At 43.5% G+C, this 27,176-nt stretch overlaps 1 protein-coding gene across 2 annotated transcripts in view; it reads right to left on the reverse strand.

Moving 5' to 3' along the window:
- GRM3 (glutamate metabotropic receptor 3) overlaps positions 1-26,384 on the reverse strand; it is a 91,724-nt gene extending 65,340 nt beyond the window's left edge. For both annotated transcript variants that reach the window (XM_062179108.1, XM_062179107.1), the window contains exons 1-2: positions 25,917-26,384; positions 4,349-5,204 (exon numbers count right to left, since the gene is read on the reverse strand). In XM_062179108.1, the coding sequence (XP_062035092.1) occupies positions 4,349-5,204; positions 25,917-26,384 (1,324 nt within the window). The remainder of the gene's footprint in view (positions 1-4,348; positions 5,205-25,916) is intronic.
- Between the last annotated feature and the right edge of the window lie 792 nt (positions 26,385-27,176).

The raw sequence follows: 27,176 nt of genomic DNA on the forward strand, positions 1-27,176 counted from the left end.
CCTTTATGAAGCAGACTCTAGCTGTCTTGTTTACTCTTGGGTCCTGGCATTATGCTTAAACTGTCTGAAGAATGAGTGACTAAATCATTACTTTGATACTTGGCTGTGTCACCTGTTCATTTCATGTGATCTTGGATCATTCCTTTTTTGTCATGGTCTCGGTTTCTTGATTCTCAAACATTTTAGCTCGCCTGTGAGAACAACACAGGAGTAAGTTATGAGTGTTATTCCTGATACAATGCCTGCCCAACACCAGCTGTGTCTTGGGCACCTCTGGTAGTGTGTTCAGTAAGTGAAGGCCCTTCCTTTTCTTTCTTTTTTTTCTTTCCAATTTAGTGCACTCCAGGTAGCACATGTGGCCGATGATGGAAAAAGTCACGTGACCACAAAAGTATAGGAAAACTGGGGGAGTGGGTAGCATGAGAGGGGTTGGGTAGAAATACACTACAAGTTTAAGGATGGCCAGAGGGGGTCTCAGTAAGAGGATGACATTTAAATAGAGGCTTGAAGAAAGTAAGGGGACTGAGGAGCCCCTGGGAAAGGCAGGGGGAGCATTTCATGCAGAGATCTGGTACTGAAAGGTCACACCTGGAAATGGGAGGGGCTGGAATAAAGTAAGGAACAAGGCGGGGAAAGGGGAAGACAGATCCCTGAGGACGGGCTGGAGGTGGGGGATTTGGGCAAAGGATTTTGACTCTGAATTTGAGTGAAGTAGGGAGCTCCTCAGTGGGTTTTCAGAAGAGGATGGATTTTCCCTGCCTTGCATCCTGAAAGGAAATGCTGATTGTCATGGCGAGGGCACGCTGGCTAGGTGGGCAAGAGTGCCCAGTCAGGAGGCTCTTAAAGAAACAGGCAAGAGATGTTGGTGGCTGGGAGCAGGCTGAGCTGAGAAGGGGTCAGATTCTGGATCTGTTTCAGAGGGAGAGCCGGTAGGATATGTTGCTAGACTGGGTGTAAAGTATGAGGGGAAGAAACATGCCAGAATGATAGGAAAAGAGAAGAGCAGGGACACTGAGTTTTGGAAGTCCAAGGAATGCTTCTAAAGCAAGTATCAAGTAAGGGGAGCCTTGAATTGACACAGGAATAAGTGATGTTGCAAGACAAGGTAGCTGGGGGTGGGCGAGGGTGTTCAGGTGAGGAACCAGCATGCTCAGGGGGTACAAAGGCAGAAGTAAAGATCTGTTTGGGAAGCCACAAGCAGTCTCAGTGGGAGGAAGGGTGTATGGGGGGTGTTCAGTGGCAGATGAATCTAGTGAGATGAGTGTGGGTAAACCCAACGCCAGAAGAGCTCACCGCTTAGAAATAATTTTCACAAGGCACAGTTCTGAAAAATCGTACAAAATGAGTATTCAAACTGGGTTAGCTTCAAACAAGACTCGTGTTGGCTAATGCTGGAACTAGCTGGTAGGAATGCACAAAACACCAGGGAAATTTTTTTTAATGGACACAATTTAAATTCTCAGAAGGCCTCCCTCTTTCATCCTGTAAGGACTAGAGGTATTAGGGAATTGGCTACCACTTTCCCTTTTGAGAATAATCTTGGAGTAAATCCGTTTGATATAAGCAGCTGGCTGGAAGAGAAATTTTTCAACCCAACTAAGCAGATTGTTTAGTGTTTGCGAAGTGTAGACCTTGTGTCTAGTCCATTGCCTGAATATTCAAGTTCGAAAAACAGATACTATTTCAGAAAAAAATTAAACAGACCTGCTTGCAATAGCTAACTAGGAAGAAAATCCTTAATACTTTTCAGTCTTAAGGCAGTAACATGGAATGCATACTCATAATCTTTGCTCTATTTCCAAGTTAAAACACAGACATAAATGTAGTCCAGTCACATACAGGTTACTATAAATCCAAACCAGCATCCCATAATCTATATTCTGTCCTATTCTGTGTGTGTTCCTCTTAGCCAAGTTTTAAATTCTTATAATTTGTTCTTAGTTTCATTTTTGATGTACTAGCTAATTTGCTTCTTAGTATCCTCTTATAATAATGCATTTTCTTGTCCAATCCTCATTACTAAGCATATGCACCTTGTGGCTGGTCTAAATACCCTCTCTTTTCCGTAGCTTAAACCTGCTTTTTGCCATCCTGCTCATTTCAGAAATGCAGAACTGGTAATACCTGACAAATTGAGAAAGCTAAAATTGCACTCTGTAGTCAGGGCTGTGTAGGCAAAACTGAGCTGTCGAATTGAAGCCAGGAATTGCAAAGGACAGACACAAAGAAGAGGTTTTTGTTTATTTATCTGGATCGCAGCATTATTTCCTCACTTTTCTTTGCCTTTTAAAACTCAAGCAGTCAGACATGGGCAAAGGTTTTGGTTGTATAAACACCTCATAGGGGCTCTCTGGAACTGTTTTGGCTGTTGATGAGTGGATGTGTTTGGATATCTGCATGCTAAGGAGTGAGGAATGAATCAGAATAACAAAGTTAATTAATGCATGTGGTGAATAAAGATAAATGATAACTCCAAGGGTGGTCTGACAGGGGAGGGGAGGGTACATGCTCAAGTGTCTTATTCATCTTGCAGAATTAATTGCACTATAGATGCTATTTATGGATGCCTGAGAGTTCATTTATTTTTAGAGTAAAGATAGCCTTTTTTTTTTTTTTTTTTTTTTTTTTTTTTGACAGGCAGAGTGGACAGTGAGAGAGAGAGACAGAGAGAAAGGTCTTCCCTTTGCCGTTGGATCACCCTCCAATGGCCGCCGCGGTAGCGCGCTGCGGCCGGCGCACCGCGCTGTTCCGATGGCAGGAGCCAGGTGCTTTTCCTGGTCTCCCATGGGGTACAGGACCCAAGGACTTGGGCCATCCTCCACTGCACTCCCTAGCCACAGCAGAGAGCTGGCCTGGAAGAGGGGCAACCGGGACAGGATCGAGATAGCCTTTTTTAATGGACTCTAGAGTCCATTCTTATTTTCTGGAGATGTCAGTAGGGAACTGATCTGGGATTCTGAGAGGAATGCTAAGAAACTGCTCTTTTCATTTTTTTTTTTTTTTTAACATGAAACGCACCTTTAGGAATATGAGCAGAAAAAGCACTTAATCTTTACCATTTTTAGTCATCATTCTAATGGAAGAGGTGGTACCCATCAGATAAATAGGAGGGAACATAGTTGATTTCTACTACCTTTGGTCCTCTCTAGAGACAAAGAAGAAAAAAAAAAAACGATACACGAAAATGCATGCTGGTTATTTCTATGCTTATTTTCAGGGGGTGAGAATTCTGGAACAGGAGCCAATGGCCATGGGACCCTATCTCAGTACCGCTGGTGATTTTGTTGAACAAGTGGTGCCCGTGGGACCACCTGTAAGAGGAGGTGAGAACTGCCACGTAGGCTCACAAACTTTCAGGCCTTCCATGACAACTTGAAACAGACTCAGACTAGACTGAGGTCCCGGTGGCATGGGGCATGACCAGCAGTTTACACAAATGAAATAATTTGTATTGTCACATTCTCAGAATCTAAATCTTACACGCCCAACAGTGCTACTTACCACTTTATCTTGGAGGATTAATCCAGACTCTCCAGAACCAGGACCTTAATGAACTGATATCACATGTACCTAGTAGACAATGCAAACCTGAAGATACTGTGTGTGTATGCTAGAGATGCATTAAAATGAAGTACTGTATTTAGACAGATTATTAGACCACAGTTAAAAACAAATGAAGAGGCAGCAATAACCACTTTGAATACACCTGTGCATGTTCTCCACTGATCAAATCCGTCTCCAATTTGCTTATACTCAGGCTCACAGAAAAACAGTTTCATTTTATAACATAATTGGAGAAAACCCACAGTTCTTAAAACTGCAGCGAAGTGTTTTATATAGTAGAAGACATAAGCTCCAGGGCCTGGAGGTCGCCATGGTGTAGATTATTGTTTCCGTTTTGGCCTCTAATTAGGCTCAGAAAAAAACCAAAAAAACAAAAACCCTCTTTTTCTTTCACTCACTGTGAAAGTTATGAGATGCTTTTGCTTGAATAACCCACAAGAAAGGCCCGGAAGTTCACGCTTCTTGCAGAAGGGCCAGTTCCCGCTGAAGAAGATTAAATGCCCACATCATTTATATCCTACTGTGTGGCTGACAACAGGAAGAAGAGCGAATGTGGCATGCTCCCCACCTAGCAGCCACCACGGTGGAGCCATTAGCTCAGCCTGGGGGGCCCTTTCCTTGTCCTGTAGTGCAAAAGCTATGGTGATTTGAAAACAAAACAAAGCAAAAAAAGAGCAAGAACATCAGGGAGCCCTCCTAGTGCATCTGGGGAATTCTGCTCCACAGTTTGACCCCCCTTGGGTCCACCTGTCACACCACCCACGCACAGAAGCCCGGGCCTTACCTGTGAAGTTGATTTTCAGGAGGTAATCCTTGTACAGCTTCTTGCCGTCCAGGATCTTCATGGCGTCGCACAGCTTGGTGGTGTTGGGACACAGCGTGCGCTGCATCTTGTGCAGCGCGTGGGCCATGGCGTACACCGCGTTCACCACGAACATGATCTTGGACTCCTGCTCGTAGTTGCTGCTGTCGATGGCCAGGTGCTTGTCGCAGGTGCGCCTGTGGCTGCGCTTGCTCTGCAGGCTGCACTGGAACTTCTGCTCCCAGAAGTCCCGGAACCAGGGGTTGCGGTGGTTGTTGTAGGGCGTGAGGCTCTGGAAGTAGCGGTCGAACTGGCGCACGGGCTGCGAGGCCAGCTCCAGCGTGATGGCGCCGTCGGCCACGTGCTCACTGCCCTTGACGATGCTCTCCTGCGCGCCCCAGCCGTCGCTGGCCACCCAGGTGAAGGAGGCGTTGGCGCGGCTGGCGGCGGCGATGAGCTCGCGCGAGTCGTCGCTGCGCATGAAGAGCACCACGACGCGCGCGCTCGGCTTGAGCAGCAGCTCGCGCACCACGCTGTCGTAGGACTTGCGGATGTTGGAGCGCCCCACCTTCTCGGCCGTGGCGATGCAGATGTTGCGCACGCGCGCCTCCTGCTCGAACGCCTCGATGCCCGTCTCGCCGTAGTCGCCCTCCGAGGCCACGGTGGACACGTAGGTCCAGTTGAAGAAGCGCAGGATCTCGGCCATGGCCTTGGCCTGGTAGAAGTCGGGGGGCACCGTCCGGGCGAAGTAATCGTAGCGCGACTTGTCGCTGAGCTTGGCGCTGGTGGAGGCGTAGCTGATCTGGGGGATCTGGAAGAGGCGCAGCAGGTTGGCCACCTGCGGGGAGAGAGGGCAAGCGCACGCGTGTTAGGGACCCGGGTGAGGAGCGCTGTGGCAGGTGCCTCCCCCCAGCTCCCGCTCACCTCAGGGCTGGGGGGTGGCGCTGTTTTGGTAGTGCCTTTTTTTTTAAATAATTATTTTACTTAATTGAGAGGCAGAGACATAATGGAAGAGAGAGCGTAAGCTAGCTGCCGTACAGTGGCCCACTCGCCAAATGCCCAAAACAAGCCAGGAACTCAATCCAGGTCTCCCTCGTGGGCAGAGTCCCAAGCACTTGACCTGTGACCTGCTGCCTCCCAGGGCCTGGATTAGCAGGAAGCTGGGATGGAGTCCAGAGCCGGGACTCGAACTCAGGCACTCCCTTATGGGACGTGGGCACCCCAGGTTGGGCCTGAATTCCTAGCACAAGCGCGTGCTCCCGTTTTGATGCTGGTTTACATGAGCGCCAGAGGCTTTCCTGGAAGTATTTTTTGAATGTTAGGAGCAGGTCCAAAGCAGGTAACGTGTGCTTTGAGGAGTGCACAGCCGAGACAGAAAAGGACACCCACCACTTGGCTGTGCTAGACCCTAGGCATGGATGAGTCCCACTCAAGTGCCTTCCCTGTGGCCAAGCTCCTGGGTCCTGCCATAGCACTAACAATGAACTACAGAGAATTGGCCAAACTCAGTTTTTAGGCAACTTGGCTGCAGTTGTATAGAAAGAGCCCGGGTGTTGTCTCATTCTCACTTCCCCCTCTTTTGCTAAAAGCGGCAGCCTCTGAAAGAGTTTAATTTGGGAACTGTGTGCCACATGGACAGTCCAAAGTAGACATTTATTATCTAGGTTAAGAAAAAAATCAGTTCTGCTAAAATTCTATTTGGTGTATCCCAAATTTTAGACAGATACTTTCCTAAACTCCTGAAAAGCTTGACCAACAATTTCTTTTTGTCTTAAAACTTGCTTCTCCCTAGGCTATGTAAAAAAGAAAGCATGCAAATATGCTCTTCTGATGATATTTTTATTAAAAATAAATATGAAGTAGTGAAAACCTTGCTAAGAATGAACCATGAATTACAAAATACTTAAAGCTTATTCTGAATCAAAATTTTAAATTTTAATAGTTCATCTACCATCAATATTTCATTGTATTTATTTTAGAGTAGAAAAGGAAAATGACACTAGTTTATCAAGGAGAATTTATGCATTGAGTATTTGCAGAAATATATATTTACAAGCATCTAAACAGATTATATGTGTTTTTAATCCTTTGCTTTTTATTTTCCTTGGCTATCTCACATGTTCTGAAAACTTCCATCTCTATACTGACTTTACTTAAATCCTATAATATACTAACTGCACTTTAATCAGAACAACATTGAATATCCCAATACACTCTAGTACATTGGAATGAATACTTTGAAATTTGCCTTCTGGAAATTGTGGTTTTGTGTTCCTATCTGACGTGTAGGAAGCACAGCTTGAAGTAGGCAGCCATTAGCAAAGAGCACAAGCAATGTAAAACAACTGACATCTGAGTCCTGATTAATCATCATTTCGTCTGGCAAAGGAAACCAACAGCGAGGTTGGTACATGGCTACACAGCGTATTCTTGCAAAGCCAGCCTCCTATTAAAACCAACACTCGATATTGTCCAGAGCTATCAAAAATATTTTCACTATCTTTTCAAATATTGAACCCAAATAGAACAGCTAGAATACCCAGGGTTTAACATGTAATATCATGCACATTTAGAATCCCAAATCTGTCTTGCATTTGTTTTCCAAGGGTGGTAGTGACTACTGGGAATGGAGGTGAATGGGTAGATGAAGGGTGGTACGTTGTTTTACTTCTTCTCTTCTCAGGACCAGGAGTCTCTGGACAAAGTGCCCCACACTTACTCACTTGAGCATAGGCATAGTGCTTACTCACTCAGCCTGTTGGAAGGTTGCTGGCTCCAAGCCAGTACTGTCATTACTTCTGCAACAAAGACCTGACTTACGTTGGATTTCTGTACCACCATGGCAGGCTTGGTGATAACAACCTTTGTGTGCATGGGCTGGGTTGATTTTGGAGTTTCTGGGGCAGTATGGGAGAGGCCATCTCTTCTTGATACAATAATTTTCTCATCTGTAACTTAAACTTATCCGGACCTGTGCCCCTCAAGGAGACAGAGAACGAAAAGACCTAAGAAATATCCAGGACATTGTTTCCTGGCAACTGAGACCACAGTGAAAGGAGCCTAAACTGCTGAAATTTTCCTCCCCAGGTGGTAGGGGTAATGCAAAGCTACTCTGGAAAAGAAGTGCTTGTCTTTTGACTGGTGGGATCATGTAGCTTTGTGTCTACCTCTCTAGGAAGTCTGAGGACAATTTACAATCGAGGCAAATTGTATAAGAGAATGGATGAGACACAGAATAATGGTCACGTAGACAGAGTTTTCTGAACCAGGAAGGAACGCCATGAGCTGTGGTTTGTTTGGGAAAATGATGAGCGCCAAGAAAACAGCAATTGTGGCCATCGTTTTAATGACTGTCCTATACATATCTGTGTTTGTGTGTATGATGAGGAGACTACAAACAACTCCAGGAAGAGGAGGCACATTTGTGAGTTGAAATATAAAAATAATCCCTGTTGTATCACCTATATGGAATAGCACATGGCAGTATTATACTTTAGCATTATAATGTTCATAGTTAGAAACACATTTAATACAAATGAATACTAGAGTGTTGAAGTACTTTCATAAAAGTAAATTGTTCCTTTCAAAGTTAGTTACCTTAGACCATTAGGTAAAATGCATAATTACAAAATAAATACCAGAGAGAGTGTTTAGAGTCATGGTTGCTATGCCCACATCCCGCAGTGGAGGACCTCTATTCTATTCCTGGCTCCAGCTCTTGACTATCTTCTTTCCTGCCAGTGCAGACCCTGGGAGGCAGAAGTGATGTCTCAAGTAATTGGGTTCCTGCCACCTGTGGGGGAAGACTTGAATTGCATTCCTGGCTCCTGGTTTTTACCGTGGCTGTTGTAGGCCTTTGGAGAGAGAGCCAATGGATGGGAGCACTCCATCTCTGTCTTTTCCTCTCTCTGCTTCTCAAGCAAGTAAATAATTTAAAAATTCAAAAGCACAGAAGGCAGTAGATTTTTAATCTCTTCTTTGCCTGTTCCAACTTGACTTCTAGGGAAGAATAGCTTTCATAGGTTGATTTCTATGTTTTAAAAATGTGTTTGTTCTGTTGTAAAACAAGTTAACAAGGTACTGGATATAAAAATACATACATATTTATAGTCAAAACCAGCCTTTTATGGTAGATGTTATTATTTTATTTTTAGAGATTCAAAAACTGAGTTCTGCTTGTTCATAGTTGTATGGTTAAAATATAGGGACAGAATGAGGGTGTAAAGCCAGGTGTTCTGACTCCAGGTACCGTGGTCATCCCTTTATAGCCTCCTCTTACCCACTGTATGACTATGAACCTGAGACTTAAAGCAGAGGTAGGAATAATGTGTGCCTATGAACCTGGGTGGCTGTATGGTGTGATTATGAACTTGAGGTTCTGAAGCACAGAAGGGCATACATGTATGAAGACTGGGAGTATGGAACAGGAACATGTATATATATATACATACATAGATTGCTTAGTTGCTATTAGGAGGATCTTCATTTTTAACAAAATTAAAGGGTTGGAGGATATCTAGGTAGTTAACGGTTGAGTTCCCTGTCTAATTAGTTTTGAAGGTGAGAATTGGAATGTTCCTGACTTCCTTTACTGGCCATATGATTTCTCTGAGAAAGCATGAAGAAACAAAGCAGACTACTCCATGCGACATTGTTTTGAGTGATGGGAAGAGTTGTTTTAGGGTGGCAAAGTAATGTGAACTTTTGGAAGAAAGTTACCTAATGTTGTTATTGCTAGTAGGAATGGAGGAAGGCAAAACAAGATGTGGTTACTTGTGCTTTGGAAAACAGTTTTACAGGTAGAGAGATGTTTCACATAGAAATACACTTCATAAAGGCGTATAGCTTGAGAGAGGCAGAAGGACTTAAGAAACCATTCATATGATACAGAATAGTCTCACAAGGCAGAAAAGATAAGAGCTCCAAAGAATCCATTGGGTTTCTGTGCTGTATTTGAGTATCAAAATAACTGGTGATGAGAGATGGATGCTGCAGGGTGTGTGTGTAGTGGGGAGCATTTCCCTACAAAACATGGAAGACGGGCATGAACAAGTGAGGATGAGGGACCCTGAAGACATACTGTGAAAATGGAACACAGCGATTTCTGTTGTTTTGAATGTATGTTTCAGAAGACTATGATGTAGTTGGAAGAGATAGGACCAATGAATGGAGAAATTGGTTCCGTGTGAGTAAAAGAAATACATTGCTTGGTTCTTCTTGATTTCTTTCTTATATTTCCATTAAGGATGTATCCCACATGGAAATGATGTTAAAAATAACATGAAAAAGTTACCACACACCAAAGTATCAGAGAACACCAAACTGAATTAAGTCTGCCTCCACTAATGAGTCCTGGGAGAAATTATGTATTACATTGTGGAATCAGTATTAATACTCTTTGGGAAATCAATATTGGTAGGACTGTCAGAGGTAAAGTGGGAGAAGGAGAGGCAAATTCAGGAAATATGAATCAAGAATACATATAAATATGCTGTCTTTCAGTGATTTTATAGAACAGAATTTTCTAGTGGGGAGCATGCAAACACCCTAAAATGAGGCAGGCAGTCACTAGGAGTCAGCGTGGGCTCTTCAAGGGTGCACTGCTTCAGGAAGATGTCTTTTCAATGCCAACCGAGTCAGTTTTGGATTTGTGATCTGGAGGACCAGGACTCCAGTGGGCATTTAGGAAAGTGGTAGGAGTTGAATAACAAGGATAAAAATATTAAAAGAGAGAAACTTAGAACAAAGTCTATATATAGTAGTCAAGGAAGGATATATTTTGTGCCAGTGCCATTGAAAAAAATATGAAGAGTCCAGTCTCTTGATTTCCTCAGAGTCCAGGCTTCCTCTCTGGAAACAGATGATATTGCATAAGAAGAGATGTCAGTTTCTGGATTTAAGTCAAAATTACACAAGTGAAAAGATAAGAAGAAAACTAGGAAAAATGAAGTTCCAAATGCCAAGTTGAATGTTGGAGATCAGCACACGCCAGAAATCCCAGGATGGCTAAAGGCAAAGAGGGGTTCGTGAGTGGCTTGTTCTGTTTTGGTCCCAGTTCAGAGTTCCTCAGAAGGGCTATTTCCGCCCTCCCATCTCTTAGGCCCTGTTCTTAGGCTGTCCTTTCTGGGAAGTCTTAAAAGATCCCTAATATATTTTTTTTTATTTATTTTTTACAGGCAGAGTGGACAGTGAGAGAGAGAGACAGAGAGAAAGGTCTTCCTTTTGCCGTTGGTTCACCCTCCAATGGCCGCCGCGGTAGGCGCGCTGCGGCCAGCGCACCGCGCTGTTCCGATGGCAGGAGCCAGGTGCTTATCCTGGTCTCCCATGGGGTGCAGGGCCCAAGCACTTGGGCCATCCTCCACTGCACTCCCTGGCCACAGCAGAGAGCTGGCCTGGAAGAGGGGCAAGCGGGACAGGATCGGTGCCCCGACCGGGACTAGAACCCGGTGTGCCGGCGCCGCAAGGCGGAGGATTAGCCTGGTGAGCCGCGGCACCGGCCGATCCCTAATATTTTTAACAGTTGTACTATTTTTATGACAGCCACTGTTCTAATTGTTGAGGACATATGCGTATACCCCTCTTTAATCCTCCCAACAATCTTATGAGGTAGATACTGTTTGAGAAACTGAGGCAAAAAGAGCCTTAGTATCTTACTGCAGAGCCTTTAGGTGGTAGAGATAGGATGCTAGGAATTCTGGGACCAACTGCTACAGCCACTCTTCCCATATTTGCTCAATCCTTCTAAGCTCATGACAGACTCTTCCCACTGTGATTTTGCAATGATATATTTCAAGTTATAATGTGTTTGTCTCTTTGGATTTCAGAAACCATAAAATCCTTTATTTGAGGGCCATGAGCAATCATTCTTTGTTATCAAAACATACTTTTTCATTTGTCAGTTTATCCTTTGTGGTGGCTTCGTAAACATTCGTTTACTGACAGGCCGTCTGCAGAGATAACAATGATCATCTAAGAGTCTACAGGGAAATTTCCACTGAGAGCATGAAAGCTTCCAGCCCTATCTATGATCAAGCAGGGCTTTGTGATTTATGGGAGAAATGCAGTGACCTTTAGCAGAGCCTGTTTTTTCCTAGGGCCCAAGAGGCTGCGTGCAGGTAAATGGTGTTTAGCCCAAGCCCTTTCCAGGGCAGTGTGCACTGCTGTTCTATAGTCAGCGTTAGGATACGTTGAGGTGTCCATTTTCCTGAATTTATCCCAGGCCAGGTATTGCAATATTTTTCATGCCACCTTTAAAGTCACAAATATTTTGATTTTTTGACTCAGGAAGAAAAGCTTCGGAACCCAGGCTTGGCCAGGTAGTATTGTTTTCCGGTAGATGCAGTGGCCTACAGTGCATGTTTTTGTCTTTTCCTCCCATCTTTTGAAGCTGTAAGCTGGTGTAGGATAGGATGGGCTTCAGCGGCAGTCATTGGCCAACAAGCCAGTGTTGAGGATCTGCCACCATTTTCCCCTTCAGATGAACACAACTGTATAGAGCTTCTGTGATTTTATCTTGTTCCCAAATCTGGATACCTTGCCACATGTTCCTTCCACCTAGAATGAACCTGCTACTTCTTCGCTCCATTGTTGCATTCAAGGGTCCTTTCCCCGGGGGAACTGTCCATGAAGCCTCACTTTACTTTGAGTTTTTGCTGTCTCTGAGCCTCTTGATTTCTTTGTGTATTCTTCTCATGGCACTGATCAAAGTATGCAGTGATTTCTAGATTATTATCGAATCCTCCACTGTTAATCTGTGAGTCCTCCATGCCTTGCAGAGCAGAAGGGTGCCCCATAATGTTTGTTAGATAAATAAAATGGTGAATGAATTGATAGTTTGCTGCTCTACCCTATGATATTTTCTAATTATAAGGACAGGCTTCTGTGAGTGGGAAATAGAAAAAACCAACCACCAGAAGATGATGTAAGCCTACTCCCAAACGCTCTTGATAAACAATTGGTTATGCAATGTGGCCTTTAACTAATCATGTTCAAAATAAGATGACACATGAGGCGGGGTCCTGCAGACTTTTAAAAATCTTCAGCAAAGTTTTTCCAAATAGTACAAAACAGGAGTGTGCAGAAGGAGGTCAGTATTGTGTCACCTGGATCTGGCGATCAGATCCATTTCTCAAGGTTAGAAATTGCCTTTTTCTTCTAAGGAAGACAAACTAAGGGCCCTATCCCTGAAGTCTTAGTCCTCAAACCACATCTGCATGAAGTAGGATTCAAACAGGCATGTAAGTTAGGTGGACGTCACCCCATGAACTTCTTCTGAAGTCTGCTGGAGAGCTAAGGTTTTGTGGGAGACAGAGGCATCATGTACCAGGGACACACACAGCCAGACACTCAGAGCTCACATAAGTTACTCACTTATTATTCTTGTTCTGGGAATATGTTAAACTTCTCTTTTTCATAGAAGGTAACCAACTATGGAGCAATTGTAGATGATTCACAGTTGGCATCTAAACCCTACTTATTTTTTTTTAAAGATTTATTTACTTATTTGAAAGTCAAAGTTACACAGAGAGAAGAGAGGGAGAGGGAGAGGGAGAGGGAGAGGGAGAGAGAGAGAGAGAGAGAGAGAGAGAGAGAGGCAGAGAGAGAGAGAGAGGTTTTCCATCCACTGGTTCACTCCCCAATTGGCCGCAATGGTCAGAGCTGTGTCAATCTGAAGCCAGGAGCCAGGAGCTTCTTCTGGGTCTCCCACGTGGGTGCAGGGGCCCAAGGACTTGGGCCATCTTCTACTGCTATCCCAGGCCATAGCAGAGAGCTGGATTGGAAGTGGAGCAGCCAGGTCTCGAACTGGTGCCCATATGGGATGCCGGTGCTTCAGGTCAGGGTGTTAACCCACTGTGCCACAGCACCGGCCCCAACTCTACTTATTAATTTCTGGGAGTTTTGAGTTAAAGTCCAATTTACTTGGGAGATTTACTTCTGAGTTTTTTCTAGCAACTCATAGCTGCTTTTCTAGGATTCCAGGTGCCATGCTATATTTCATGATGCTCTGATCCTAAGAGCAAGAGAATATGGACTCAGGGTTGACCTCAGGCAGCCTGCTCTTCTTTTCATGTTGTGAAAAAAGAGAATATCAACCAGAAAATTTCAGAGTCATCTGCGAGTCCCATGCCAGTCCTGTTGTCATTCTTGTCACTCAGGATATATACAATAAACCCATCTCAAACATGAGCTTTGTGCCTACTTTGGCAACACAATGTTGGTATTTTTTTTCAATGAAGGCAAAAGAACTATGTGTGTTTAAAATTTAGTAGAAATGAGTTTCCCACCAAGATGATTTTCCATCATGAAGATTCTTTATGGAACTTTCAGGGTGATTGGCTTCTGAGTCTGTGTTGATCCATTATAGGTGACAACAACAACCGGTTTTTAGGTGGACTGAGTCTTCCTCTAAAAATTCAAGATGGCACTGAGACATTAAATACTTACTTCCAAGAAAAATTTTATTTGCTGAACTCAACTTATATGCATCTGAAAAATGCTATTGTCATGGGATTCTGGAGACTTGATAATAACCTTCATGGGTTTGCCTTTCTTTTCTGTGCCATTCACATCTCTCTTTGAGGCTGTTTTCTAAGAACACGACTTCAGCTTTAATTGATTTGTCACACATGCAGTGCTGAATGTTTTGTTTATCGCTTTTAATTAAATGCTTATATATGAGTCTAGAAGAGAAACACTGATTGCTGCATAGCACTTTGAACCATCTGCTGTCTCATAGCCTAGGTTATTATATAAAACAAGCTCTGGAAGTTGTGATGTTGAGACCTTCCTACTGAGGTGAGCCAAGTTAAAGTATTGGCTGTAAAAAAAATTTAGGATTGCCTTTTGTTTTACTCTGGAACTGGAGAGGGTATGTTGTTGAGAAAAATCCCTGAAGAATTCAAGCGGTTCACATCACATGAGTTACCTGCACATCAAGAGTGCCAATCCTATTGTTTTTGCAGAAAGGATTAGAGTCACTTTGTTTTTTTTGCCACACTACCTGCAGCATGTGTGGGAAATTTTTGCATGAACATAGTTGACTTCAGCCCATATTTGAAGGCCAGGAATTAATCTTGACTTAGGAAATTGCATAAGGAAACACAACAAATGCCAGCTGACTCAGGATAGTATGCAAAAGACACCAACCCTTACATTCCTTGGGCCCAAACAGCAGTTGGTTCCGAGATCCGTATTGCCATTCCCGTTCAACAGCATGGCAGTCCTGATAGTTTTGCATGGATATTGCAAACAAAGGACTCTGCAATGATGGAGGAAATCTTAAAAATTGGCTCAAAGTCTCTTTGATTTCCATCCTACATCCCTCTTGAGGTCATTGTACTCAATACCTGTGGTTTGCAACCAGTTTGTCATAGGTACTTTCATTTTATTCATTTGCAATGAAGGGATTTATGAATAGTAAGGTTATCCATTTAGACATTCTCAGAGCTTATATTGAAGCTGAAATGATACACAGGCCACAAAAGGATTTCTTGAATGACATTATTTCAGGAGACTGGCATTATAAGACATGTCAGGTTTTTCACCGTGACAAATGCCACTCCTCATGCAACAAGTATCTGTCTTGCTCTCTTACGAACAGGAATACTGTCTCAGGAATACTTTGTCTCCACCCAGACTTTGGAGGTACATTCAAGGCAAACAAAGATATTTTGCTGACTGAGTCAGTTTGCACCTCAGTAGTTTATGAATCAGTTTGTATCTCTGTAGCTCCTTTCCCCGAGAATTCATTTTCAAGAGAAGTCACTGGACTGAAATGGATTGGGTTGCAGTCACTAACTATGGGATCAGAGGTCTATGTTGTGTCTGGTCCACAGCTTGTTTGTGTTTGTCAGTAATGCTTAAAAAGCAAGGCTCCCAGGGTGAACTGATGCCAAAATATCTGCTTAGAAGCACATGCTTTGGTGCCTTAGATATTCATTTTGACAATGTCTGTTGATGATTTAGCAGAGCCACAGTTGAACTAATCTATATTTTTTGGTGGCCCCTGCAGTCCCTTATATAATGGTAATATGACAAATATAGATGTATCAACTACCAAAGGCAAAAGCTGTTGGTTATGCTCAGTGGAGTTTAGGGCTGTTGGCTCCTGTTTCTTTAAATGATCATATTTACTCCAGAGGTTCTGTAATGATTTATGGCAGAGGAACATCTACCATATTATTTGTAGCAAACAGAAATGTGTTATTCATGGTTTCTTTATAACCCCTGGTAATTTCAGCAGAGCTGTCAGGCACAAAAGAAGCAAACAGTGAAGTGGTTCAGTGCACAGGGTTTGACTTGGGCAGGCCCGCGTTGGAATACCAGCCCTTTCTCTCACTAGCTGTGTGGCTTTGGGCAGGTTGTTCTAACCCTTGAACTTCGCTATCTTCATCTGTGAAAAGGGAATAGTAGCGATTCCTTGCTTGTGAATTTATGTGGTAACATCTCGGCTTGATTTCAAAGAGTAAATGGGTGTTTGAAGGGCAGAGAATGGGGAAAAGAAGTTTCTGGGTGGAAGAGGGAACACAACTTCAGAGGTGGGAAGTGCCCACTTGCTTCAGTGTTATCAGAAAGTCCAGTAGCATCAGGATCCCCACGACCTCACAGGGAGCAGCGGAAGGTAAGTCAGGAGAGGGAGAGAAGGGTTGTCACTGGACTGCTAAGTATTTTATATGCAATTATAAGTATTTTGACTTCAATCTTTCAGAAAAACAATTAACATTTTTAATTAAGAGAATGACATGGCCAAAATTACATTTTAAAGAGATCACAATGGATACTATCAGTTGGAAAGGAGAGACAGCAAAGAATAATCACATGTATGGAATTCTGACTTAGGCCATGAGTTCATAAAGACCAGAGAATATGTAATCCACTGACATTGAACAGGTTAATAATGGAATATCAAAAGTGGAAGTTTAAAGAAAAATTTGAGCCTACTTAAAACTATTTTATTTAGGTGCCTGAATTGTGGGCCAGTGGGTTAACCTACTGCCTGCAGTGCCAGCACCCTATATGGGTGCTGGGGTGCTGGTTTTTGTCCTTCCTGTTCTACTTCCAGTTCAACTCCCTGCTAATGTGCCTGGGGAAGCAGAGGAAGATGTCCCAAGTGTTTGGACCTCTGCTACCCACGTGGGAGTCCCAGAGGGAGCTCCAGTCTCCTGGCTTCAGCCTGGCCCAGCCCCTGCCATTGCGGCCATTTGGAGAATGAAGCAGAGGATGGAGGATCTCTCTCTCTCTCTCTCTCTCTCTCTCTCTCTCTCTCTCTCCCTATCTTGCTTTCTATAACCCTGCTTTCGAATAAATAAAGAACTCCTCTTAAGAAAACCTGTTTTATTTAGTTGGTAGTGATTACTTAATTATTGAAGTTTGAAATTGTTCTGTTTATGTCTTACAGGTCACCCAGACTCCTTCTTGGAAGTTATATGATGTGACTAGGTAGGTAGGTAAGGTTTAGTGAGCGGGAGTTCTTGTATCCCTGCAATGCTCTTTAACCACCTGCTTTATACACCATTTTCCCACGGTGCATCTGCTGCATCCGAGACCAGGGCGCATGTGCAGACCCAATCCCAGCCCCGTTGTATATTCCCTTCCTTATAAAAACAGGTTGAAGGTCGGAGAGAGTATACATTTTGCCACAGACCCCTGTCATAGGTATTACACTTGCTTTCTCTCTGTGCTGCAGATAGACCAATCTCTAAGACCAACCTCGCCTACTCAGGCTTTTCTGCTCCCACTGAGAGGCACTGTTTTCAGAGTCTCCTCCCCACCCATACCTCCCTCTCCCTCTCCTCCCCTCCCCCCATTTATGGGCTACTCTGGCCCACTCATGTTGGGTGTTTTTCTGTGTGAGGTGGCCCACACTTGCGTGTGAATGTGTGTTTATTCCCTCAGTACCAAATAAATTCTGTCTGATTTGCACCTAATACTAGTTCCTGCTTAGTGTTTCTACCTCTGTGGGAGGCAAGAACCTGGACTGGAAGTTAATCCAGTCATTGCTTGAGTCAGAAGGAAGCAGATCATAAATAACAGTAGTTGTTGGCGACTCTAGGAAAGGTGAAGAACTCTTAAATCCCTGGAAGCACCTCAGAGGAGATCACAGAGACTTCTCAAGTGTAGAAATAAGAGTTGAGAATCTGTTAAACAGACATTAATAATATTTGAAATACTCTGGATGGCACCAACCTGCTTTTATGGTTGTATTTCTTTAAGTCTTGCATAATTGGAATTCCTTAAACCTACTTTGTAAACACAGGTTTTATATCCATGATGCATTTTTTATTTCAATGAAAAGTGACTTTTTAAAATAATAATATTAAAAAAAATCATAGATCATGTGTTCAACCATGTATGTTTTCCACATTGGGAGAGCTTACTTCTTGGGTTTGTGTTCCATGAGGTCCTGTTATGAACCTGATGGCATCTACCCAAATTAGAGGCACAGTGCCTGGGACAAACCAAGTAATCCCTGGAATGCCAACCCTGAAAGTTAAGTCCCGTTAAGTGATGGCAAATCTCTGAGGATGCTCTGCCATTCTGACCACCTGGCAGGAAAAGCTGGTGCACGTGTAGGGTCTGGTGTTTAAAGGATTGTTCCGGCTGTGTTCTCCCCCATGTTGCTGTCTCCTCTGTTGGAACGTGGAAGGGCTGGCAAGAACCAAGGCTTCAATACTACCAACAGAGGGATTTCCACAATATTCCAGGTGGTGAAGTCAAAAAAAGCAACACCACAGTTTTAGTGCTCAAAGTCCCACTGATACACTGCCTGGAATATCAAAGTTAGGTTTAACTGTAGGTGTCTTTGGAACACTATTCTTATATCCTAAAGGTTTACTAATTGGAAAAGTACTCTGTGAGGTTTTAACTGTATTTTTTCACAGACCAGTTGAAACATGTCTACTACATTAAATCAGTGGACTTTCATTATTATAATCTGCCAAGAGAAGCCAGCACTGCGGGGCAGCAGATTAAGGCCATGGCCTGTAGCACCAGTATCTCATTTGAGCGCTGGTTCAAGTCCCAACTGCTCTACTTCCGACCCAACTCCCTGCTAATGTGCTTGGGAAAACAGGGCCCCTGCACCCATGTGGCAGACCTGGAAGAAACTTCTGGCTCCTGGTTGCAGCCTGGCCTAGCCTGGTTGTTGGCAACCATTTGGGGAGTGAACCAGTGGATGGAAGATCTCTGTCTCTCCTTCTCTCCTTCTCTCTCTCTCTCTCTGTCTCTCTCTCTCTCTCTCTCTCTCTCTCTAACTCTGCCTTTCAAATAAATCTCTTCAATACATAATATGCTAGGAGTTGGATATTCCTATATTGAAATACTGAACCTTGTTCTTGCTGATCCATTACAAAGGCACAGTTAAATGGAATTCGGAAAGATAACTGCATCTTAAAAGCAAAATCATATCTTTGGTTTAATGAAAAGCATCAGGACTTAATTGATTTGCTCAATCTGTAACTACTGTAAGACAAACTTGCTGATATCTTAGGGCTGTCTCTCTTCCATGCCTTTCACTTGTGACCTCCGTCACAGACATGGAACTGCAGTGCAGATGTTCGGTACACAGTCGTGGGCCATTCTGTTGCCCTGTGAGTTAATGCCCTATGAATAATGATCATGATGGCAACTTCTTGTCTTTCACTAGAGCAGTTTCCAAATAAACACTTGGCAGAAGGGAAATTCATTAAGGAACAAATTAACCCCAAAGCAAAGAGGGGAAAGTAGTGTAGTTTAGATAATCACCTCTGGTGAGAAACTTCTATGGTGCAGCAGTGGTAACCACAGCGTCTCTGAAGTGCTATTGCTGGCGCCTCCCTCCCTGTGATAAAGTCCTGGGGCAGCATTGCCCTTGCTTGGGGCCAGCAGGGCAGGAACTTGGAGGCAGGCAGCAAAACAATCAGCTTTGTGAGATTGCTTCACACTGAAAAGTCTGGGAAGGGAATACATAAAAGAGATTCTATCTGAGATAACTTCTGAGTCAGGTTTTTCCAAACCTTAGGCTGTGAGAGGGGGTGATCAGGACAGCAGTGTGGGAGGGCAAGCTATCTGGATGCTAATGTTGGTTTTGCTCCTTGTAAAGTGATAGGAACTTCAATTTGGCACTTGACCTTTGCGAATTTCTGTTCTTCTTGGACTAGAGATGTTAAAGGTGAAAAACATAGCTGACAGATAGTAGTATCTACAAAAATGTCAGATGTTTGTTATGTGAGGGGCTTTTTAAATTGCTTTTCATTTATTTTTTTAAATTTAATTTTCTCAGTAACCCAATGAGAGAGGTACTATGACCATCTCTATCCTAGACATGTAGAAAGTGGCAGAGGGGTGAAATAAATCCTGGTTAGTCTGTACCCAGAGTTTCAATGACGATGCTGGAAGTTTTTAAGAAAAGCACACTAGGGGCTGGCGTTGTGGTGTTGTGGGTGAAGTCGTCACTTGATAGGTGCTGGTTCGTGTCCCGGCTGCACTACTTCCATTCCAATTTCCTGCTAATGGCCTGGGCAAAGCAGTGGGAGATGGCTCAAGTGCTTGAGCCCCAGCACCCATGTGGGAGACCCAGATAAAGCTTCCGGTTTCAGCCTGGTCCAGCCCTGGCTGTTGTGGCTATCTATGGAGTGACCCAGTGGATGGAAGACCTCTCTGCGTCTCTCCCTTTCTCTCTCTGTAACTCTGACTTTCAAAATGAATAATCCAATCTTTTTACAAAAAGAAGAGCACAGTAAACATTCATAGTCATAGCTTATCCCTGTTATAATCATTGTATTTGCACTATCAAACTCACTAATTGCCACTCTCATTTTTACTTTTCTAGAGACAAATAGATGCTGGTGATAGATTACTTAATGGATTTCTTATGCTGCCACTTGGCCTTTATTGAAGGCAAGACGATATTCCCTTCTCCTTTGTGTGAGCTACAGGTGCAGCACTGGGCATCCATTGGCATTCTGCACATTCTCTCCGTGGAGACACTGCATAGGAGCTGGATTAGAGTGTGGACAAGGCCCTAAGATGTTGCAGCGTGGCCCTGGGTGTCCAGTGTGTGGAGTCTTGCATCGTCATCACTGATACAGTTCAGTTGGTCTGCAGACCAACGGAGTGGGCTCCCTAGAGCTGTTTTCAAATAAAGGCATCTTGTGACCTTCATATAGGCAGTGGAGGTGGGGAGGCTGGGGGCGGTTTTATCCCACCCGACCATCTGTCTTTTGTATCAAGCCCAGTCGTCCTTTGTAGGAAAGTGTTTATTCTGATTTATGAACATCCAGACTGATCTAGAATAGGTGAATCATGGTTGCGACTCCCAGTCCAAGATTCACCTAGGGATGTTTCAGCCGCCTAGAAGTGAAGCATCTTGGTACTTTCAGTTTATTGAACAATACTTAGTGTCTACACAGTGGAAGCACTGCTCTAGGTGTTGGTGATACAGAAACAAAATGATGTGGTTCCCAAATGCAAGGAGCGTATAGTTTTGTGGGAAAATGGAGACAGATGTTTATGCAGTGGGGCTTCAGAGATGTCTCAGAAGGAGCAGGGTTTGAGCTGGGGACAGAAGGAGAGTAGGATTTGGCAAAGTGCATAGACAGTGAAAAGGACATCAGATTCTCGGTGGAAGAAACGCTATGTTCTCTCTCTTATGAGAGGCTTTGCAGACAGCATCCTGTAGACCATGAGAAAGCAACTTTTCAGAGAGGCTTCAAAGGCAAGTCTTCTGTTTACACAGACCTAAGGCTTTTTCTTATTCAACCCCATTCCTTGCTACTCTTTCTGCTGTTCTTTCTGGTCTCCCAGCACATACTTATGTTGTCAGTTGATACTCGCATCCTCACTTGCACCTGTTTATGTTTGGATTTGTTATTTTTTAACTTGCTTATTCATGCCCCAGGGGCTTGTACGATGTCTTCTATTTTTAAATTTTCATTTTACTTTTCTCTGCGCTACATCACTGGGACTCTACACAGCAATGTTCTTGGTACACCTAAAATACACATGCCTAAAAAATATTTATTTTTGATAAAAAAATTGTTTATATGTGCTTCCTAGTTGTAATATATAGATAATTTAGGAATTTAATTGACCAAATTTATGAAAGTACTACCAGGAGCAACTGAAATAATGCTTCGCCAGACTTATGGTTCAAAGTAATCCTTATGGACAAAAGTTTATTACTTATTTTGGTTTATGTTTTAGATACTTCCTTGGCAATCAGCTATACCATAATAATAGGGTAATTTGATTAAGGAACATAAATTATAAAATTAAGAAATGCCTTTAAATGCATAATATGTTTTCAGTTTCCTCAGTAATAAACCAGGATTTGCTTCCAGGGAGAGGACTTTATCCCACTCCACACTTGCTCTTGTGGACCCTAAGTGTGCTCACATGCCATGACAAACTCTGTCATAACGACCATCTCCAAGTTGGAGAGCTGCTAGGATGTGGATGGTGCTACAAATTCTGACCATCCCAGGGCTGGGCGAGAGGAAGATCGCTTCAGGTCCTTTTCTGCCTTTACTACAAGCTCAGCATTTAGATACTGGCTTACCTAAATCCCCATTTGTTGCTGACGTCACTTTAAACCTCAGGAACAAAGCAGTAACTGGGTCAACTTATTCCTGCCATGTTTCGGTAAAATTCGCTCCACTGGGTGAGAACAACTGAGGAAATGATACATCCTCAGAGAAGAGTAAGGAGCATTTTTGGAATGTTTCAAGAAATATGTTGACAGTCTACTTGAAAAGCACACGCATAAACATTGCTTTAAAATGAATACCATGTAGACAATTGCATAGCTAAGGGCAACTGACCTGATTCTCTTCTCGAATGAGTAGCATGCTCCCTGCCGTGGGTGATTTGGAGGCTTATAGAGAAGAGCAGGACACGGTCCTTAAAAATGCTTTGAAAAGAAACTTATTACTGGGGGGGGGTGAAAATAGATCCTATGTATATTTGCTAAGATAGAAGGGTTTTGAAACTAGCTTTCATTGATCACTGAATGAAGAAATCAATACTGTTGCTTTATAAAAGGGACCACCGCAGAGTGGTTTGCTGTACCGACTAAGAGCATGGGGAAGATAATTAACCAGGTCCTAATCAATGGCAATACAGCTTATCCCAACAAGTCATTAGGAAAACTCACGCTGTTTTCATGACCCACAAACCTTGCCTATCTTATGAACCAACACAGCAAATGCAAGTCCTCTGTTGACTTCTAGAATTCCTCTCCTTTTGTGGGATGGTGAGGGAAGGGGAGAAGCTGAGGGAAAGCCCCCTCCCCCCTATTCCCAAACAAGAGGGATAAGGAAGGAAGCAGGGCCCAGGTGAGGAGATTCCACCGTCTGCAATGACTCACCACAGAAGGGAAGGGATGCAAGAATTATCATTCCCGTAGGTTCTCTCTGAACGCAGAATTTTGAGACTGAAAGCTCTGGGCTCTCGTTTGGGACTGCACGTTTCCATTGGATGGCAGGGATGGTTAAATTATGGGCTGGGTTTGCACTCATTTATGCCTTGGAACCTCACCCTCATTTTCTCCTGCTCCGTTCAGGTAAAGACTCTTTTCCACTCATACTTGGGAAGTTCAGAGCAGTGAAGAAGGCATGGTGCTGTCACCTGGGCACATCGCCAAGGTCAGTTCCAAGAGGAAGAGCAGGTGAGCATGAGAGGTACAGAACAATCTTCTTCTGAAATATTTCCCTTGCTGGTCAACAGAAGTGCCTTGATTCCACCATTTACGATTTCTTGATTTGGATTGCCATTGACCACATGTTTTAAAATATTTCAATGTATTAATAATTGAATAGCATATTTTGATTCTTAGACATATAAATCCTTCTAAGATGCATAGCTGAAAGCAAGGCCCTCCGTGGAAAGATTCCTTGGAAGAGGTCAGCGTCGACCAGTTGTTCCAACTCTCGGAATTGCTCTGGCCTGGACCAGTGTGTGGTCTAATCTGAGCTGAGCAGCCAGGAATCCACAGAAGTGGGAGTAGAACACCATCCTCTGTGCTCTCCCCTCTCCAGCTCATCCTCCTACTCCTGTCAAAGCCTATGTCCCCCTGCATGTGGACATCTGCCCAGCAGTGATCAGCCTCTGTAGAACCAGGAGCTCTTAGCTTCCCTCCCATACTACTTCCATCCTTTCAGTCACCCTCAGAATCTTTCTAAAGCTGCTTTTGTACTCTGTGAGCCATGATAACATGTTCTGGATTGCAGTCACTGTTATCTCATGGTAGCATCATACCCAGCACCAGATTTTAAGTCCCTTGAGGGGGAAGCTGTGATTGTATGGTCAGGGTTCCCTCTGACCCCTGTCCCAGCACAGAGCATACAGTAGGAGCTTGCTGCAGATGAACGTGCTAGGTACACGTTGGGGGTCAGCAGTGACTTCATGGGACTGCTTGGTCACTGGGAAGGCCACAGAACTTAGTTTTGGACTTGACTCTTCCACTGACCTCTCCTCTAATTTTAAAGTCTTGATAGTTACCATGAATTGAATCAGTTAATTTGTTGATAATTCATTTTCCTCTGGTTTTCTCAAATTTTGCTCCCAACAACTTTTTGAGGTAGATGTTATTTTTCTCATTTTATAGCTTAACCAGTATATGGTGGAATTAGAATTCAAACCCAGGTCTTCCTCATGTCAAAATATGTGCTCTTTCCAGTAGATAGCATGATAATTTTGGTTTCTTTATTTATACTCTCAAGGCAAAACCCATATTAGCATTTATGACTTTTGGTGATATTGACCAGATAATTGGAATAATAAGCCAGGTCTTTTGATGAGTCAGAATTGGCTTCTTCCTTTGAAAGCAAGTATAGGGTTTTAGTAGCCCACATTTTTTTTCGTTAACCTGTCTGACCTCTTCTGAGGAGTTCATGGGCAATAAAACAGTAAGGTCAGATTAAAAAATACGTATCTGCAAGGTGTAGTTTGTTAATTACCTTGGACACATCAATGTTTACACATCTGCTATAAAGTACCATTTACTACACAGGGAGACACTAAGGTCAGAAAAATCACATGTGAAATCTCATGGTAGAAATGGTATTGGGTAAATGTAAATATTTATGAAATGATTGACACATCTGGTAGAATTATTATTGAAGTATAACAGATGCCTATTTTAAATTGTCTCTTCTCAAATAGAAAGTTCCAGCACTCCTGCCTCAAGTATAGAAATAGTGCTAAAAATTACATGGTGTGCATTGAGATGTACAATATTTTCTATGTATCTAATGAAGTCAAAGGGTGTTTATGAAAAACCAATTATCCTAATTACTCATAATATGACTATGTGCTCTGAAGAAGGAAAGAAATTTGAAATAGCTCATTTAGAACAGCACAGAATTATACATAGAATTTTAAGTGCCACAAATCTGGAATGTAGAAATAAGGTTATTCCAATGCTAGTAGAGCCAATTTAAGTGGTCTGAGACATGTGGATACAACATGGGTATAACACAGCTCCTTCTACTGCTTGGGGCTTTCATTATACTAATTTGGCAGAAGGCAAATTGTCTGACTCTTAGACTCATGGGCTTTAATTTATATGACATTAGTGCTCTCATTACAAAAAAAAAAAATTAACTTTGAGTAGCCTATAGGAGTGACAGGGGGTAGCTGAAAGAGTGCAACGAAAAGATTTATCTGAGTTCTGGTTCTTGTTCTGGGAGTTTTCATGAAACCAGTCTTCCTGGTGGATGGGAAAATGAGAAGGTAGAGCTAGTTGACATGTTCCTCAGCTCTTTTCCATCTCAAAAAGTCTGTGACATTCTAGATCTGGTGCTGCTCTACCTAGCAAAGGGGCGAGCCAATTATCAGCATTTTATCTGCTTTAAATGGCATGCTAAATTATTCTATTTTGGAGGTAGTCATTATCTGACTTCTTTGCATACAGTTTTGGGTTTATATGCTGAGAAGTTGTTTACAGACTTGTCTCTGACCAAAATAATACTTGAGTAAAGATTAATGTAGAAAACATAGGCCAGCTCAGGGGTAGTGTACTTCTAGTGGTTCCTTACACCATCGACTTCCAGGTCAGTACGTCACTGTATTTGGAGACTCTTATGTGTGTGGTAGTGCTTGTGCAGTGGGTGGGGCACACTTGCTGCTCCTGGCTCTGGAGAGAGCCCTGTCAGTTGCTTTGGCCAATGGGATGTTAGCAGATGTGAGGCAAAAAGAACCTTGAGAAGGGTTAGCATTAGCCCCTTGGTCCCAGGAGGCGGTACAGGAAGGAGCATAGCCCCCCCTCAGTGAAGCCCAGCCTCCCTTAGCTCCCTCCAGCTGATCTTCAGACTTGTAAACTAATAAACTATTGTTTTCCAACACCAACTTTTGTAGCAGTTTGTTATGCTGCAAGAGCTTTGTGATATACTGCTAAACATTTTCCACTGGTAAGATGTTCTGTCTGCAAACCTATATTGTCCAATACTCATAGAAATCAGTAATGATATTGTCAATATCACCCACTGATGGTGTTAGGATATCCTTCTTCCCCCACTTCCCCCAATAAAAACAAAGAAACAGCCTTTTTTGCAACAGCATCAGCGCATCTTACCTGGATGGAAACACTGCTGTAAGAGCCGCCGATGACCCCAGCAATGAGCAGTGGCATATTTTCTTGAATGGCATAGGACCCGTCAGGGCACATGTACTCAGCTTCGTCCACTTTCGTCAAGGATGCTCTGACGAACTCCAGCGACTGCTCTAATGCATAGGTATCCCTGGAACACGTATCCAAAATGTGAACACCCAGCTTCACCCCCGGCAGCAAGTAATTGTCTTTGTTGATCTCGTCAATGGCAAACAACATGGCTTCTAGGCGTTGGATTCCCCGGTCTTCATTGATTCGCCCACATTCTTCAGTTCCAGTGCCCTTTTCATTAATGGGAAACAGCCCCCCTAAAACAAGGTCACCTTCTATTTTAATCTCCCTCCTCATAAAGTTATGGTCCCCTAAGGAGAGTAGCAATCCCTTTGAGAAAAAAGTGAAGGTAAGAACTTGGAGTCTTGTCAGCATCTTCATGAGTCCTGATTGTGTCCCTCCGGGAGATACGGCGGATGGCACCAACGTTGCCCACTAGTCCTTTTCTCTCATTTCCACTCTGGGCCTTTGGCCGCCACTCCTTCAAATGAGGGGGGGGAGGGGGCAGACTAACCAAGCCTGTCACCAAATTCCTAAGGAGAGAAAATCGGAATGAGCCACAGTGTAAAGAAAGCAGTAGCTGTCACATCCATGGTCCCCAGTCAGACATTTGAGGGAGCAGTGACTCCAATCACCATTTTCCAACACACACTGCCCCTGTGCACTGGGCACCTGCCCATGGTTCTGCTGCCCGGTCCTTAAAGCACACCGTGATGCTCCCCTCAGTGGTCCCATCTTCCAGAGATGGGCACTGAGGTCTCAAGAGGTACACTGACCTAGAATGGAGACAGTGTTCAGACTAATGCCAAGTTCACTGCTGTCTGTACTGAGTCATGTCCTTCATTTTTGGTAGGGTGGCCCCTTGAAAATTAGCCTGTTTACCTTCTCTTTCAGCTGTATTTTGCAAACTGACCTTTTTCATGTACCCTTCCCTTTTCCATCTGGACACACGTACACGGAACTCCGTCACCACTTCTGCATTTCTGCCACCACACAGCTGTCCTTCCCCTCATCAGCGAGTTCTCCAAGGCCAGTGTCCCTGGCCTTTCCCCATGACCTCCTATCCCACTGCCATTCAGATTCTGCCTCCACTGCTCTAACAAAGCGACTCTGGGCAGAGCTGCTCCCCATCCGCTAGTTTCTGAATCCACTCACTGTACTGTTCAGGTTACC

The sequence above is a fragment of the Lepus europaeus genome, chromosome 20 (assembly GCF_033115175.1).
Source record: "Lepus europaeus isolate LE1 chromosome 20, mLepTim1.pri, whole genome shotgun sequence".
Taxonomy (NCBI): domain Eukaryota; kingdom Metazoa; phylum Chordata; class Mammalia; order Lagomorpha; family Leporidae; genus Lepus; species Lepus europaeus.